Below are 14681 nucleotides of genomic sequence, written 5' to 3' on the forward strand. Positions count from 1 at the left end.
AAAAAATAAATACTTGGGGCATCTAGGTGGCTCGGGTGGTTAAGCGTCTGACTCTTGATTTCAGTTCAGGTCATAGTTTCCTGGGCTCCAGGGGGGCCTGCTTAAGATTCTTTCTCTCCCTCTCCCTCTGCTCCTCCCCCACTTGCACTCTTTCACTCTCACAAAAATAAACATTTTCTTTAAAAAAAAGACCTTATTTTGAGAGAGAGGGAGGAGGGGAAGGGAAGAGAGAGAATCCCAAGCAGGCTCTGTGCTGACAGCACAGAGCCCAACACAGGGCTTGATCCCAGTAACTGTGAGATCATGACCTGAGCCAAAATCAAGAGTCAGACGCTTAACCAACCGAGCCACCAGGCACCCCAATAATAATAAAAATTTAGTTTTAAATGATCAAGTGAAATATTCTTGGTTTGCTAATTTGCTTTACCCTGTCTTAGAATAAATTCTTTATTAGACTATGTTGAGACTCAAGGGGGTTTGGGGATAATCTTAAGATAAAAGGCTAAACTGTTCTTTTTGTGCTGAATGTTAGGTACAAAATAGCATTGCATATTTTAGAGGCAAACTGCTAAAAGTTAAGTATTGTATCATTCAAAAGTTTATAATTTTTCACAATCATTGTTTTAACACAGAAATCTGTTTATTAAACCAAACAAAACAGAGAAAATTATACCAGCCCTCGATTTTTGAATTTTCATTTAAATAAGCAAACTCTAAATCCACACCTTAAAAGATGTTTGTGCATCTATGTATTTCCAAAATACTCATATTTCAATAAGATTTTCACATTATATTCACCAACAGTATCACAAAAGTTCTTTTTTTTTGTTTGTTTTTTTGTTTGTTTTGCTTACGTAACTGTAAGGAACAGTAATTCTAGAAACACTAGAAGAAAAAAGCATAGCAATGTCCACAGTTACAAGAAAAAGTGCACATTACTTGGTCACAATCACAGTCATTACTTGAAAAACTATATGTAACAAGTAGATAAGAAATATCACTGATGCCTTAAACTCATTACCAAAAATGGAATGACATAAGTTCTACATGAAATAAGGCAAATCCAGGAATGCACAGAGAATCTGTAATCCAACCAAAGCTAAACAACAGAAAAAGAATCGTACAAGAAGCATAAACAGATGTACTCCTCCCTAAATATTTTAAAAAAAAGCTTGCCTCAGTGCACAAAGAAAACACCATTCATGTGTATCCAACACTATAAAATAAGAAAGAAGGACAAAGTGGGGGGGGGTGGATAGGATGGGGCAGTTCATTTAAAGTTGCAGCTGCATCCACTGAGAGTTCTTTACATCATTTTCACCTAGAATTGTAAATTATACAAATCCTATCAGGAGAGGGGAACGGTCTTTTTTTTGGAAACGATTTCTGAAACCGAGAAAGAAAAACCACATGAGTGCACATTTTCAGATTGTCACTTGCAACCTCTTAACATTCAGCCATCTACATCCCATTGCTGCTGGAGGCATGCCTATAAGACAGCAGCGTCAATCCCGGGCAAGCAGCTGTAAGGAACCAAGGTGTGATATTTTTTTTTTCAATGATATGTCTTTTTTAATATTAAAAAATTCTGTGATGAAAACCGCTATGGTGCAACCGCAATGTTGAGTGGGTTGATGAGCACGGGTGCAGAAACGCAGGCTTCTCTTGGAAGTACTTCCTGATGTGACGATTTAAAGAACGTAGCAAGGATTTGTTTTCCAGCATCGTTATTTTTGTAGAAAGAATTTGGAAAGAGGAGAAGGCAAAGGGATGTGGAAAAGGTACTTACAGTAGTTTTTCAAAACAGTTTTTTTTTAGGACCTATGAAAAAGTTACCAAAGTAAAAATGACCATTTTGAATGAAAAACAAGTTTTCTTTTTATAAAAACTACATATATATTTTTTTTAAAATACAAGATCCGTCTCATTGTTGTTATATCCTGTAGCAACAAGAAATTTGGCTTTTGTTTTTTGTTTTTTTTTTTTGCCAGATACTGCAACTTTCAGTTCAATAAGTCAGTAGCAGATTCCACTAATATTTCAGTTGAATCTTGAACTATCAATACCACACGTTTCTTCTTTTTCATCCTTGAATTAGGAATATACAGACTTTATTTGCCCCTGATATTTATGCTGACAAACTAAAACAAAAAGCAGTGAGCTGGACACATTACTGTATCTCAAGTACTTCAGAGGTCAGACTTCCTTTGAAGCACCTTAACACATCACTTTATGGATCAAGGACAATGTGGCATAATGGAAGTATTTCTCTTAAGACTGTGCAGTAAGACCAGAAGCATCTCTGCTGGGAAATCAAAATGTCATTAGTGGAAACTGCAAATTTAGACCTCAGTGAATAGGATCATCATTTGACTCAGTTCTGTTGTAAAATAAGATTTTCCAGTTCATCTGCAGAACGCAATAAAAATGCAGCTGATTCTCGATATCCTGCAACGAGCTGTCTCACGGCATTGATTTCGGTTGGACTCAGCTGGGGTCTGGAGCTTGAACTGCTGGAGGATCCTGAGCTAGTCGCCAACTGCCTCTTCATGCTGAGATCGGTGGGTCCTAGAAAAAATAATCACAAAATTAACAGGAACAATTTCTGTTCCGGTACTTTGAACATGAGCACTAAACTGTTGACTTGATTCACTTACTCTTTTGTGAGAAGCCACTGATACCTTTAATCAAATACATCCGTTCACAGAAATACCCAAAAGCAACCTGATGTGAAATGAGTGGCTGAGTATGACTCCTTGTCCGGGCAATCACCTCTCATTGTGGAAACACGGTGAAGACCTCCCAACACGTGCTTTTTGGAAAAATCAATTTTAAGTCTATCTTACACACATAGTAGAAGTTTCTCTGCAGTTGTGTCAAAAGTTGGGAATTACGGGGGCGCCTGGGTGGCGCAGTCGGTTAAGCGTCCGACTTCAGCCAGGTCACGATCTCGCGGTCCGGGAGTTCGAGCCCCGCGTCGGGCTCTGGGCTGATGGCTCAGAGCCTGGAGCCTGTTTCCGATTCTGTGTCTCCCTGTCTCTCTGCCCCTCCCCCGTTCATGCTCTGTCTCTCTCTGTCCCAAAAATAAATAAACGTTGAAAAAAAAAAAAAAATTTAAAAAAAAAAAAAAAAAAGTTGGGAATTACGAATGCTTTGAATTTGTGCCATTGGTGAACAAATGATTTTAGGTCCCACCAATTCTGACATGGAAATATCCTAGATTGTGATGCTAATGACTCCAGATTACAAACCTCTTTATTTAGAAGAAAGGAAATTTTGGACAGGGGAGTTCAACTTTTAAGTGACACAGTAAGGGTGTGAGTTGCATATTTTGTTTTTCATTTCGGGTGAATGCTTTTTCTTCCATCAGGTTATTAACGTAGGCAAAATCTTTTTTTTTTATTTTTTTGAAAAATGGGTATTAGTATAAATCAGTCTGGTATTTTTCAACACTAAAGTTTCTTTTAGAAGTGTACAGCAAGTAAATGATCAGTACAATTTTGCAAAGAAACTAGACTTGGAATACTGCTTTAGGTCTTGCTAAAGCTCCTTCTATATTTACATAAAATATTTAGATGTCAAAAGATTTTTTTTTTTTATTGCATATAATTAAACCAAATCAGATAGGTCTGCCTTTTGACAACATTTTATAAATTTTTATTTGTTTTTTATAAATTTTTACTTTAAAACAATTTATTTAACATAGAAGAGTTAAAGATTTCTTTTTTAAGTTTATTTATTTTGAGAGACAGAGAGTGAAGGAGGGGCAGAGAGAGAGGAAGAGAGAGCATCCCAGGCAGGCTCCATGCTGTCAGTGGGGAGCCCAGTCTGGGGCTCGAACTCATAAACCCCAAGATCATGACCTGAGCCGAAACCAAGAGTCAGATGCTTAACTGACTGAGCCACCCAGGGGCCCCTGAGTTAAAGATTTTTGAGATGCTTTGCATCAATTATTCTTAGATTATTAAGGTTTTATTATATACCAAAATATTCATTGTTATAATTCTTACCTTTCGTTAAGCAATTGCTATAATTACTGCATTTGCGATGAGCAATACATTTAAAATCCTTGAATAAGTCTCACTGTCAACATAGCTAAAGGCATGCTCAAAACTATAGTGATGCCCTACCTTGAGGATATTTTCACGGACTTCTCCTAAACATAACTTTTCAGATAATGGTATTCATTTCATGAACTGAAATGAGTGATGGTATTTTATCCTGTTAGTTCTTCTTGAGGCCTGGTGGAGACAGGTCAAGACCCAACCTCCTCCACCCTCTACCCTGGAGGGAAAAGAGGGCTCCTGTCAGCAAGGAGGCAGATGTCCCATGAGACAGAAACAGCTTTGCTTTGTAATTTAATTAGGACAGAGACAAGACTTGCACATAAGAACTCTGACATTTGAGAGAGACGTATTTCCACTTCTGTCATGGCCTTTCAAAGCCTTGGTTTTCTAGCAGGAGTTAGCCTCCATTTGTCGTGCTGTTTACAAAATCATGAGTGTGACATAGCAAGCTGAAACGGAGAGATGTAGGGATGTCACCCTTGCAAATGGGAATTACTGAACAAGCATTCAAGCAAATTATTCATAGCAACCAGGTTTTTTCCGGAAAGTTCTGTGTGGATTAAGAAACTAACATGACATTTAAGAAATTAAAGGGGGAGCCTAGGTGGCTCAGTCGGTTGGGTGTTCAACTTTGGCTCCGGTCATGATCCCACGGCTGGTGGGATCGAGCCCCACATGGGGCTCTGTGCTGACACCTCAGAGCCTGGAGCCTGCTTCTGGTTCTGTGTCTCCCTCTCCCTCTGCTCAACCCAGCTTGTGTGCTCTCCCTCTCTTTCTCTCTCTGTCTCTTGAAAATAAACATAAAAAAAAAATCCCATGACATAATGGGTTCAGGTCTATGGATGAGCCAACTTTAAATCTGGAGGTTTTGTTCCTTTAATATTTAAGAATCCTGGTAAGAATCATTACAAAAGAAAATAGAAAGGATTTTCCTCAGTTATGCAGATATTTGGCATGTGGTTGATTATCATTTTATTAGAAGGTGTAATATTTTGTGATGTTTTTGCTGACAGGCCAAGTTGGTGATTGACCCCTTTAACTGCAATTGAGAAAGGAGGGGGCTAGGGCTCCAGTTCCTCTTGGGGTAAAAGATATTGTGATTTTATTCTAACACTGCTGTTTACAGATAATTCTCTACTTCTGGCTTAGGAGTATGGTTACGACACCAAGACATGGCTTTCACTTTCTTTCAGATGATTAACATAGGCAAATTCTTTAAAAAAAAAAAAAATTTAATGTTTATTTAGTTTTGAGAGCGAGAGAGACAGGGTGTGAGTGGGGGAGAGGCAGAGAGGGAGACACAGAATCCAAAGCAGGCTCCAGGATCCAAGCTGTCAGCATAGAGCCTGATGTGGGGCTTGAACTCCTAAACCGTGAGATCACAACCTGAGCTAAAGCTGGATGCTTAACTGACTGAGCCACCCAGGTGCCCCAACATAGGCAAATTCTAGATAGCTCAGTATTACAGAAGCCATTCACACCTTTGTTATTTTTCTGGAACAAAGTTGACTTCTCTTGGTTTCTTTTCCATTTACAGGATCAGGATTAAGTATTATACATAAAAACTAGAAGGAATTATTTTTGCTATTACTTAAATCCTCAAAGTTAAGAGGTTGAGTAGGAAAGCAAAAAAATTAAAATATTCACAAATGATCAAATTACATAACTAGTATCTACTCAACCAGCCCCTTCCTTGTCATTAGTATTCTTATCTGCCTCATTCAGACAATGTCATACTTGACTGGCTTAGCTTAACCCAAACAACAATCAATGTAAAATAAAAGCTCAAAATTTATGAAGATGTTGAATTGAATGAAGTCCAGGAAAATATTCTTGGAGATTTGCTTAAATCAGAAAGCCAATAAAAAGTATGGTTCTGGAAGAGCAGGACCTGTTAACAAAACAAACACAAATAATGACACAATAGATACCTGCAGAGAAAATGATTTGAATATCAAGTGTGAAAGGAAATAATCAGAAAACTTGACAAAGTCATTTTAAAATAAGCACCCACATTTTAACAAAATGATGCAGACCTACTTTATGTTAACTCTGAAAATCTGAGGAAGAGATAGATACATTTCAGGTTAACATGCAATGTTAGAAAAATTAAGACCCATGGGGTGCCTGCGTGGCTCAGTCCATTAAGCATCTGACTTCCACTCAGGTCATGATCTCGCAGTTTGTGAGTTCGCATCCCACGTCGGGCTCTGCTAACAGCTCAGAGCCTGGAGCCTGCTTTGGATTCTGTGTCTCCTCCTCTCTCTGCCCCTCCCATGCTCATGCTCTGTCTCTCTCAATAATAAATAAACGTTAAAAAAAGATACTAAAAAAAATTAAGACCCACCTAAACCAATCTTTGAATTATTTTTTTAAGGTTTGGGGGCATATTTAAGTTACAAATAAATTCTAATTAAATTAAAATGTATATCAATAATTCATATTTAATATTTTAAAAATATTTTTAAATTAAAATATAGTTGACATAAAATGCTATATTAGTTTCAGGTGTACAACATAGTGATTCAACAACTCTATATGTTATGCTCTGTTTACTATAAGTGTAGGTACCATCATCACCATAGAAACTATTCCAATTCCATTGACTATATTCAGTAAGCTGTACCTTTCATCCCTGTAGCTTATTCATTCCATAACTGGAAGCCTGTATCTTCTACTCTACTTCTAATCTATTCCATTTTTCCATTTACCATCCTTCTAGCAATCATTAGTTCTCTGTATTTATGGGTCTGTTTCTGCATTTATTTGTTTTTGTTTTTGTTTTTTAATGTTTATCTTTATTTTTGAGACAGAGAGAGAGCATGAACGGGGGAGAGGCAGAGAGAGAGGGAGACACCGAATCAGAAGCAGGCTCCAGGCTCTGGGCTGTCAGCACAGAGCCCGACACGGGGCATGAACTCGCCAACTGCGAGATCATGACCTGAGCTGAAGTCGGACGCTCAACTGACTGAGCCACCCAGGTGCCCCTGTTTGTTTTGTTTTTGTAGGTTTGACAAATAAGTGAAATCATATGGTACCTGACTTTCTCTTATTTCACTTAACATAATACCCTCTAGGTCAGATCTATCCATGTTGTCTCAAATGGCAAGATCTCATTTTTTTATGGTTGAGTATTAGTCCATTAGTCCACACACACACACACACACACACACACACACACTCACCATTCTTAATCCATTCCTCTACTGATGGACACTTAGGTTGCTTCCATATCTTGGCTATTGTTAATGCTGCAGTAAACCTAGAGGTATATATCTTTTTCAAGTTAGTGATGTATTTTCTTTCGGTAAATACCAAGTGGGTGAATTACTGGAACATACGGTATTTCTATTTTTAACTTTTTAAGAAAGCTCCATACCATTTTCCATAGTGGCTATATCAAATTACATTCCTATCAACAATGCACAAGGATTTCTTCATCTTTACTAACACTTGCTGTTTTTGTCTTTGTTATTCTGGACATAGTGACAGTTGTGATCTCATTATGGGTTTGATTTGCATTTTCCTAAAGATTAGTGACACTGAGCAATTTTTCATGTATCTATTGGCCATTTGTATGTCTTTGGAGAAATGTCTATTCAGGTCCTCTGCCCACTAATTATTTGGATTGTTTGGCGTTGTATTGGTGTTGAGTTGTATAAGTTCTTTACATATTTTGGATATTAATCCCTTATTGGACATAGCATTTGCAAATATCTTAATCACTAGGTTGCCTTTTTGGTTTGTTGATTGTTTCCTTTGCTGCACAAAAGCCTTTTATTTTCCTGTATTCCTAATAGTTTATTTTTGCTTTTGTTTCCCTTGCCTGAGGAAACCTATATTGAAAAATGTTGCTAAGGCCAATGTCAAAGAGATTATTGCTTATATTTTCTTCTAGGAGTTCTATGGTTTCAGGTATTAAGTTTAGGTCTTTAACCCATTTTGAATTTATTTTTGTGTATGGTATGAAAAAGTGGTCCAGTTTACTTCTTTTGCATGTAGCTGTCCAGTTTTCCCAGCACCATTTATTGAAGAGACTGCTTTTCCCCATTGTAAATTCTTGCTTCCTTTGTCGTGGAATAATTGACCATAGAAGGGTGGATTTATTTCAGGGCTCTCTATCCTCTTTCATTGATCTATGTGCCTGTGTTTGTGCCAGTAGCATACTGGTTCTATTACTACAACTTTGTAGTAGAACTTGAAATCTGAGAATGTGATACCCCTGGCTTTGTTCTTTTTGCTCAAGATTGCTTTGGGTATTTGAAGTCTTTTGTGGTTCCCTACAAACGTTAGTATTATTTGTTCTAGTTCTGTGAAAAATACTGTTGGTATTTTTATAAGGATTACATTAAATGTGTAAATGGCTATGGGTAGCATGGGTATTTTAACAATATTAATTCTTCCAACCCATGATCATGGTATATCTGTGATTTATTTAATCAATGTTTTATAGTTGCTGAGTGCAATCTTTTACCTCCTCAGTTAAGTTTATTTCTGGGTATTTTATTCTTTTTGATGCAATCATAAGTGGAACTGCTTTCTTAATTTCTCTTTCTGCTACATTATCAGTGTATATAAAACAATTTATTTCCTTATATTAATTGTGTACCCTGAAATTTCACTGACTTAATTTATTACTTCTAGTAGATTTTTGGTAAAGTCCTTATGTTTAGGATCTATGTTTAGGATCATGTCATCCACAAATAGTTTAACTTCTTTCTTACCAATTTGAATAACTTTTCTTTTCTTGTCTTATTCCTGAATCTAGAACTTCTAGTACTATGTTGAATAAAAGTGGTGAGAGCGGACATCCTTATCTTGTTCCTGATCTTAGGAAAAAATGCTCTGTTTTTCACCACTGTGTATGATGTTGGGGGTTGTCATATATGGCCATTATGTTGAATCATGATCCCTGTAAACTCATTTTAAGAGTTTTTATCATGAACAGATGTCCAATTTTGTCAAATGTTTTTTCTGCATCTTAAGAGGATAGTGATTTTAGCCTTCATACAATGTGATGTATTACACTGATGAATTTGCAAATATTGAACCATCCTTGCTTCCCCCAGAATAAATCCCACTTGATCATGGTGAATGATCATTTTAATGAATTTTTGAATGCAGTTTGCTAATATTTTGTTGAAGTCTGTATTTTTTAAACTATCAATTGAATACCCCTATCTATGATGCATTTTTGGTCCTTTTTAAAATTAGATTCACTTTTGTGGCCTTATTTTAATGTCAATTATACTCAAATAATAGAGACCCCAATAATAATAGAGACCCCAATATAGGACAAATTTTTAATTTGTTTTGCAGAGGGAGTTCTTTTTAAAAGACTTGGATAACCATGTTTTTTACATATACTGGGGGCCAGAGGCTAGACCCATGAAGGCAGTCACCCTTTGTGGCTTACTACTGTGATGGTACATGGCACAAAATAAGGCTCAATAAATATTTGTGCAATAAATGAATGAGAAGTTTCAGATGTTTCTATAGCCAACACTAAAGAAATGGAGAACGAGTGATGTCACTTGTAACACCCAATTATTGCTGAAAGAAAACTAGTTAGATATAGAACACAGTGGATTTAATGTAGCTTATTCAAATAGGGTTACCTCTGATATGGGGATATTTTTATTAGCATAAAAGTCATCATCCAAAATTGTGGAAAACAATCTCAGTAGATGAGTCCTGAATCAGGCATAAAATTGGTCCTGGCTACATGCAAACTTCTCTTTTCCCTTCTCCACTACCGTGTTATGAACTCTGGATAATTGGCCATTTACAAGTTTTAAATAATAGAGTGACATTTTCAGATTTATGCTTAAAAAAGGGTTTGGAGGGGAGCCTGGGTGGCTCAGTCCGTTAAGTGTCCAACTTCAGCTCAGTTCATGATCTCAGGGTTTGTGAGTTCAAGACCAAGCCGACATAGGGCTCTGTGCTGCCAGCTCAGAGCCTGAAGCCTGCTTCATATTCTGTGTTCCACCCCCCTCTCAAAAATAAACATTAATTTTTTTAAACAAACAAAAAAAATAAATAAAAAAGGGTTTGGAAAACTTTTAATACAAATAGCCGGACAGTAAATATTTCAGTTATAGGTCAAGAGGCATACTTCATTAAAAAGGAAGTAAATTTACATAATTTTAAAATTAGGATACAACTGACGTATAAAATTAGTTTCAGGTGTACATGAGTCAGTATTTGTATGTATTAACCACCGTAAGTCTAACATCGATCACCACATATAGTTGGAAATTATTTTTATGATGTGATTTCATTAATTTTTATTAAGCTTTTTAAAGTTTATTTATTTGAGAGAGACAGCATGCAAGTAGAGAAAGGGAAGAGAGAGAGAATCCCATGCAGGCTATGCACCCCAGCGTGGAGCTGAATGTGGGGCTTAAACCCACAAACTGCAAGACCATGACCTGAGCTGAAGTCAGAAGTCTGACTGAGCTACCCAAGTGCCCAGATTTTAAAGATTTACTCTCAGCAAGTTTCAAATATATAATCCAGTATTATTAACAATAATTGCCATGTTGTACATCCCCATGCCTATTTATAACCAGCAGTTTGTGTTTTTTACCCCCCCCACCCACCCATTTTGTTTACCCCCATTCCCACAGCCTGTTCTCTATGAGTTCCAGGGTTGTTTTTTTTGATTCCACATATGAATAATATTCTATTACATGTGTGCATGTATATATGTGCACATACACTACATTTTCTTGACCTATTCCTTCATCAGTGAACACTTTGGTTGGTTTTTATGTCTTGGCTATTGTAAATAATGCTACAATGAACATGGTGAAGACATCTTTTTGAATTAATACTTGTGTTTTTTTTCTGGATAAATCCCCAGAAGTGGAAATGGTGGATCATATGATAAAGAATTAGTCAAACGTATCTGATTCCGATAAAACATAAACATGTTATAATTTATTTAAAGGCAAAACAATAATGTTCACAAGGAAGACTTTTTAAAGACAAAAAACATATATGGCCACACCTAAATGATTTGTTTGGCTTAGAGCTGAAGTAGATAGAGACCTTACAGTTTAGGAAGGTGAGGGAGAAATAACCATGGATCTTTGAGTCCCATTCATTGTGAACCTTCCCAGAGTTCTTGATTAGTGCTCTGGGAAGAGGGTGGGAGAGATAAACAATTTTTTAACTGTAATGAAACTTCATTAATGAAGACCAAATCTGTTAGTACAGGTGAGGGCTGTGGGGGCTGAGAGGAAATGAAGGGGCAGTAAGGACTGTGGTGGTGAGGGGTAAGCAATGACACTACCTCCTGGAACCTCTCTTCATTAGGGACTCCTATTGTCCCCCTTGAAGCCTCTCAATGGTCCAATGGGGACTCAGAGCAGGATGACTGGCTCCCATCTTACAGTTGGGGAAACTGAGTTCCAGACAGGTTCACTAGCTTGACAAAACTGTGGATGGCTTCTGGTTATTTATGTTGTATCAGATCAGAGGAGATAAGAGCAGTTGGGCAGGGAAGAACAAACAAATGTCTCCACAGAAAGAAGAAGCAAAGGTGTAGAGAAGGGCAGGACATGGTGTGTGGGGACAATGGGAGGTGCTGGCTAGGGCCAAGTGGGGATCAGGCTGGGGGTATTATTTTTATTACAAAATTAATTTATATTTAAAACTGTTCAAGAGACTTTAAAAAGGCCTTAATATAATATTATATTGAGGTGGTGTCTGTTGGTTCTTCCATTGAGCCTCAATTTGATCCTGGCTAATTACATGTTCTGATAATTCTTCTATTTGGATAGTGGTGATTTCCTCTGATTCTCAGCATCTTTCATAAATGGCCATCGGTCCATAAAGGATTAAAAAAGCAATACCAGAAACAATGACAAAATGCTAGCAGACTCAAACATCCTTCTTGAATTATTGGAAACCAGGTCCACTAATTATCAGCTTGGGTAGTTGAGATTATGAAGAGTCTCATCTGGTATCAGGGTAATGCTGGTCTTAAGGAAATAAGACATATATATATTATATATGTATATATTGTATATATTTGGAATTGTGTATATATACATATGGAATTGTATATATTCCATCATATATATATATTATATATACATATATACATACATATATATTATATATACATACATATATACATATATACATACATATATATTATATATACATATATATATCATATATACGTACGTACATATGTATATCATATATACATATATACATATGTATATGTATACATATATACGTACGTATATATGATATATATATATGATGGAATATATACACTTACATATATATTGCAGAAGTCTGAGAAGGATTGGTGTTAGTTCTTTAAATATTTATAGAATTCACATGTGAAGCCTTTTATTTGTTGGGTTTTTTGATTGCTGATTCAGTCTCCTTACTGATAACTCCTTAATAATTGGTCTGTTCAGGTTCCTATTCCTTCATGAATCAGTTTTGGTATGTTGTATGTTTCTAGGAATTTATATATTTCTTCTAAGGTTGTCCAAATTGTTGGCATGTAATTGTTCATTTTCTTATCCTTTGTATTTCTGTGGTATCAGTTATATTTCCTTTCTCATTACTGATTTTTTTTCTTTTTTGGTAAGTCTAAGGTTTATCAATTTTATCTTTTAAAAAAGAGCTTAGCTTCATTGGTCTTTTCTATTGTCTTTTTACTTTCTATTTCTCTTATTTCTGCTCTAGTATTTATTTCTTCTTTTTACTAACTTTAAGCTCTGTTTGTTCTTTTTATAGTTCCTTGAAGTATAAAGTTAAGTTGTTGGCGATCCTACCTGTTTCTTGATATAGGCATGATTGCTAGTAACTTTTTTCTTAGGACTACTTTTGCTGTATCTCATAAGTTTTGGTATATTTTCATTTGTCTCCAGGTATTTTTTTCTGTTTTGATTTCTTCTTTGACACATGGGTTTTTTAGCAGCATGTTGTTTAAATATTTACATATTTGTGAAGTTTCCAGTTTTCTTTTAAGTTCTATCTAGTTTCATATCATTGTGGTTATAAAAGATGCTTCATATCTTAAATTTATTTATTAGGACTTGTTTTGTGACCTAACATATTATCTACCCCAAGAGAATGTTCCATGTGCACTTGAAGAATGTGTATTCTGATGCCCTTGAATGGAATGCTCTGTACATGTCTGTTTAAGTCCATCTGGTCTAATGGGTCATTTAAGGCCAATTTTTCTGTATTGATTCTTTTTATCTGGAAAATCTATCCATTGAAGAAAGTGTTTTATTAAAGACCTCTACTATTATTGTACTGCTACATACTTCTCTGATACAATATGTTGTAAATATTTGCTTTCTATATTTAAGTGTTTCTATGTAGGGTGCATAAATATTTACACGTTACATTCTCTTGTTGGATTGACTCTCACATAATGTCCTACATGTCTGTTATTTTATGGTCTTTGTCTTAAAGTATAAATACAGCTACCTCATCTTTCTTTTGGTTTCCATTTGCATAGAATATCTTTTCTATCCCCTTCACTTTAAGTCTATGTGTATCCTTCTATCTGAAGTAAGTTTCTTGTAGACAGCATCTAGATGGGATCTTTTTCCTTTTAACCCATTAGCTACTCTTTTGATTAGAGTTTTGTCCATTTACATTAAAAAAATTTTTTTTAATATTTTTATTTATTTTTGACAGAGAGAGACAGAGCACGAGCGGGGGAGGGGCAGAGAGAGAGGGAGACAGAATCTGAACCAGGCTCCAGGCTGTCAGCACAGAGCCCGACATGGGGCTAGAACTCATGAACCATGAGATCATGACCGGAGCTGCAGTCTGATGCTTTACCGACTGAGCCACCCAGGCACCCCTAGTCCATTTACATTTTTAATTTTTGTAATGTTTATTTTTGAGATAGGAATACAGAGCATGAATGGGGAAGGAGCAGAGAGAGGGGGACACAGAATCCCAAGCAGGCTCTGAGCTATCAGCACAGAGCCCAACATGAGGCCCAAACCCACAAACAATGTGAGAGTGACCTGAGCTGAAGTCAGGTCACTTAACAAACTGAGCCACCTCAGTGGCCCTACGTGTTAAATTTTTAATTGAGTATAACTGACATAGAATATTAGTATTAGGTATACAGCAAAGTGCTTGGACTTTATATACATTGCAATATACCACAATAGCCACAGTTTCACTAAAGTTAGTAAAATATTGACTATTGCCCTATGCTGTACTTTTCATCCCCCTAACTTGTTTTACAGCGAGAAGTTTGTACTTTGCCCTTCTCTTCACCCCACCCCTCACAGCAACCACCAGTTTGTTCTTTGTAATTATGAATATATTTCTGTTTGTGTGTTCGTTTAGATTTTACATACAAGCAACATCAGATGGTATTAGTTTATGTCTTATTTCACTTAGCAAAATACCCTCTTGGTTTTTTCATGTTGTTATCATGAATCGCCAAGATTTCATTTTTTTTTATGGCTGAATAATCCATTGTGTATATATACATTTTTATCCATTCATCTGTTGATAAATATGTACTTAAGTAGCTTCCATATCTTGGCTACTGTAAATAATGTTACAATAAGCATATTGGGTGCAAATGTATTTTCTAATTAGGGTTTT

At 36.2% G+C, this 14681-nt stretch overlaps 1 protein-coding gene across 10 annotated transcripts in view; it reads right to left on the reverse strand.

Annotated features, from left to right (window-relative positions):
• Window positions 1-618: 618 nt before the first annotated feature.
• Window positions 619-14681, reverse strand: part of NOL4 (nucleolar protein 4) — a 426742-nt gene continuing 412679 nt past the window's right edge. For 9 of the 10 annotated variants that reach the window (XM_045457208.1, XM_045457200.1, XM_045457199.1 and 6 more), the window contains one exon: window positions 619-2568. In XM_045457208.1, coding sequence (XP_045313164.1) covers window positions 2375-2568 — 194 coding nt within the window. In that variant the 3' untranslated portion in view covers window positions 619-2374. The remainder of the gene's footprint in view (window positions 2569-14681) is intronic. The other variant, XR_006707305.1, reaches the window with a different exon arrangement.

The sequence above is a fragment of the Leopardus geoffroyi genome, chromosome D3, assembly GCF_018350155.1.
Source record: "Leopardus geoffroyi isolate Oge1 chromosome D3, O.geoffroyi_Oge1_pat1.0, whole genome shotgun sequence".
Taxonomy (NCBI): Eukaryota; Metazoa; Chordata; class Mammalia; order Carnivora; family Felidae; genus Leopardus; species Leopardus geoffroyi.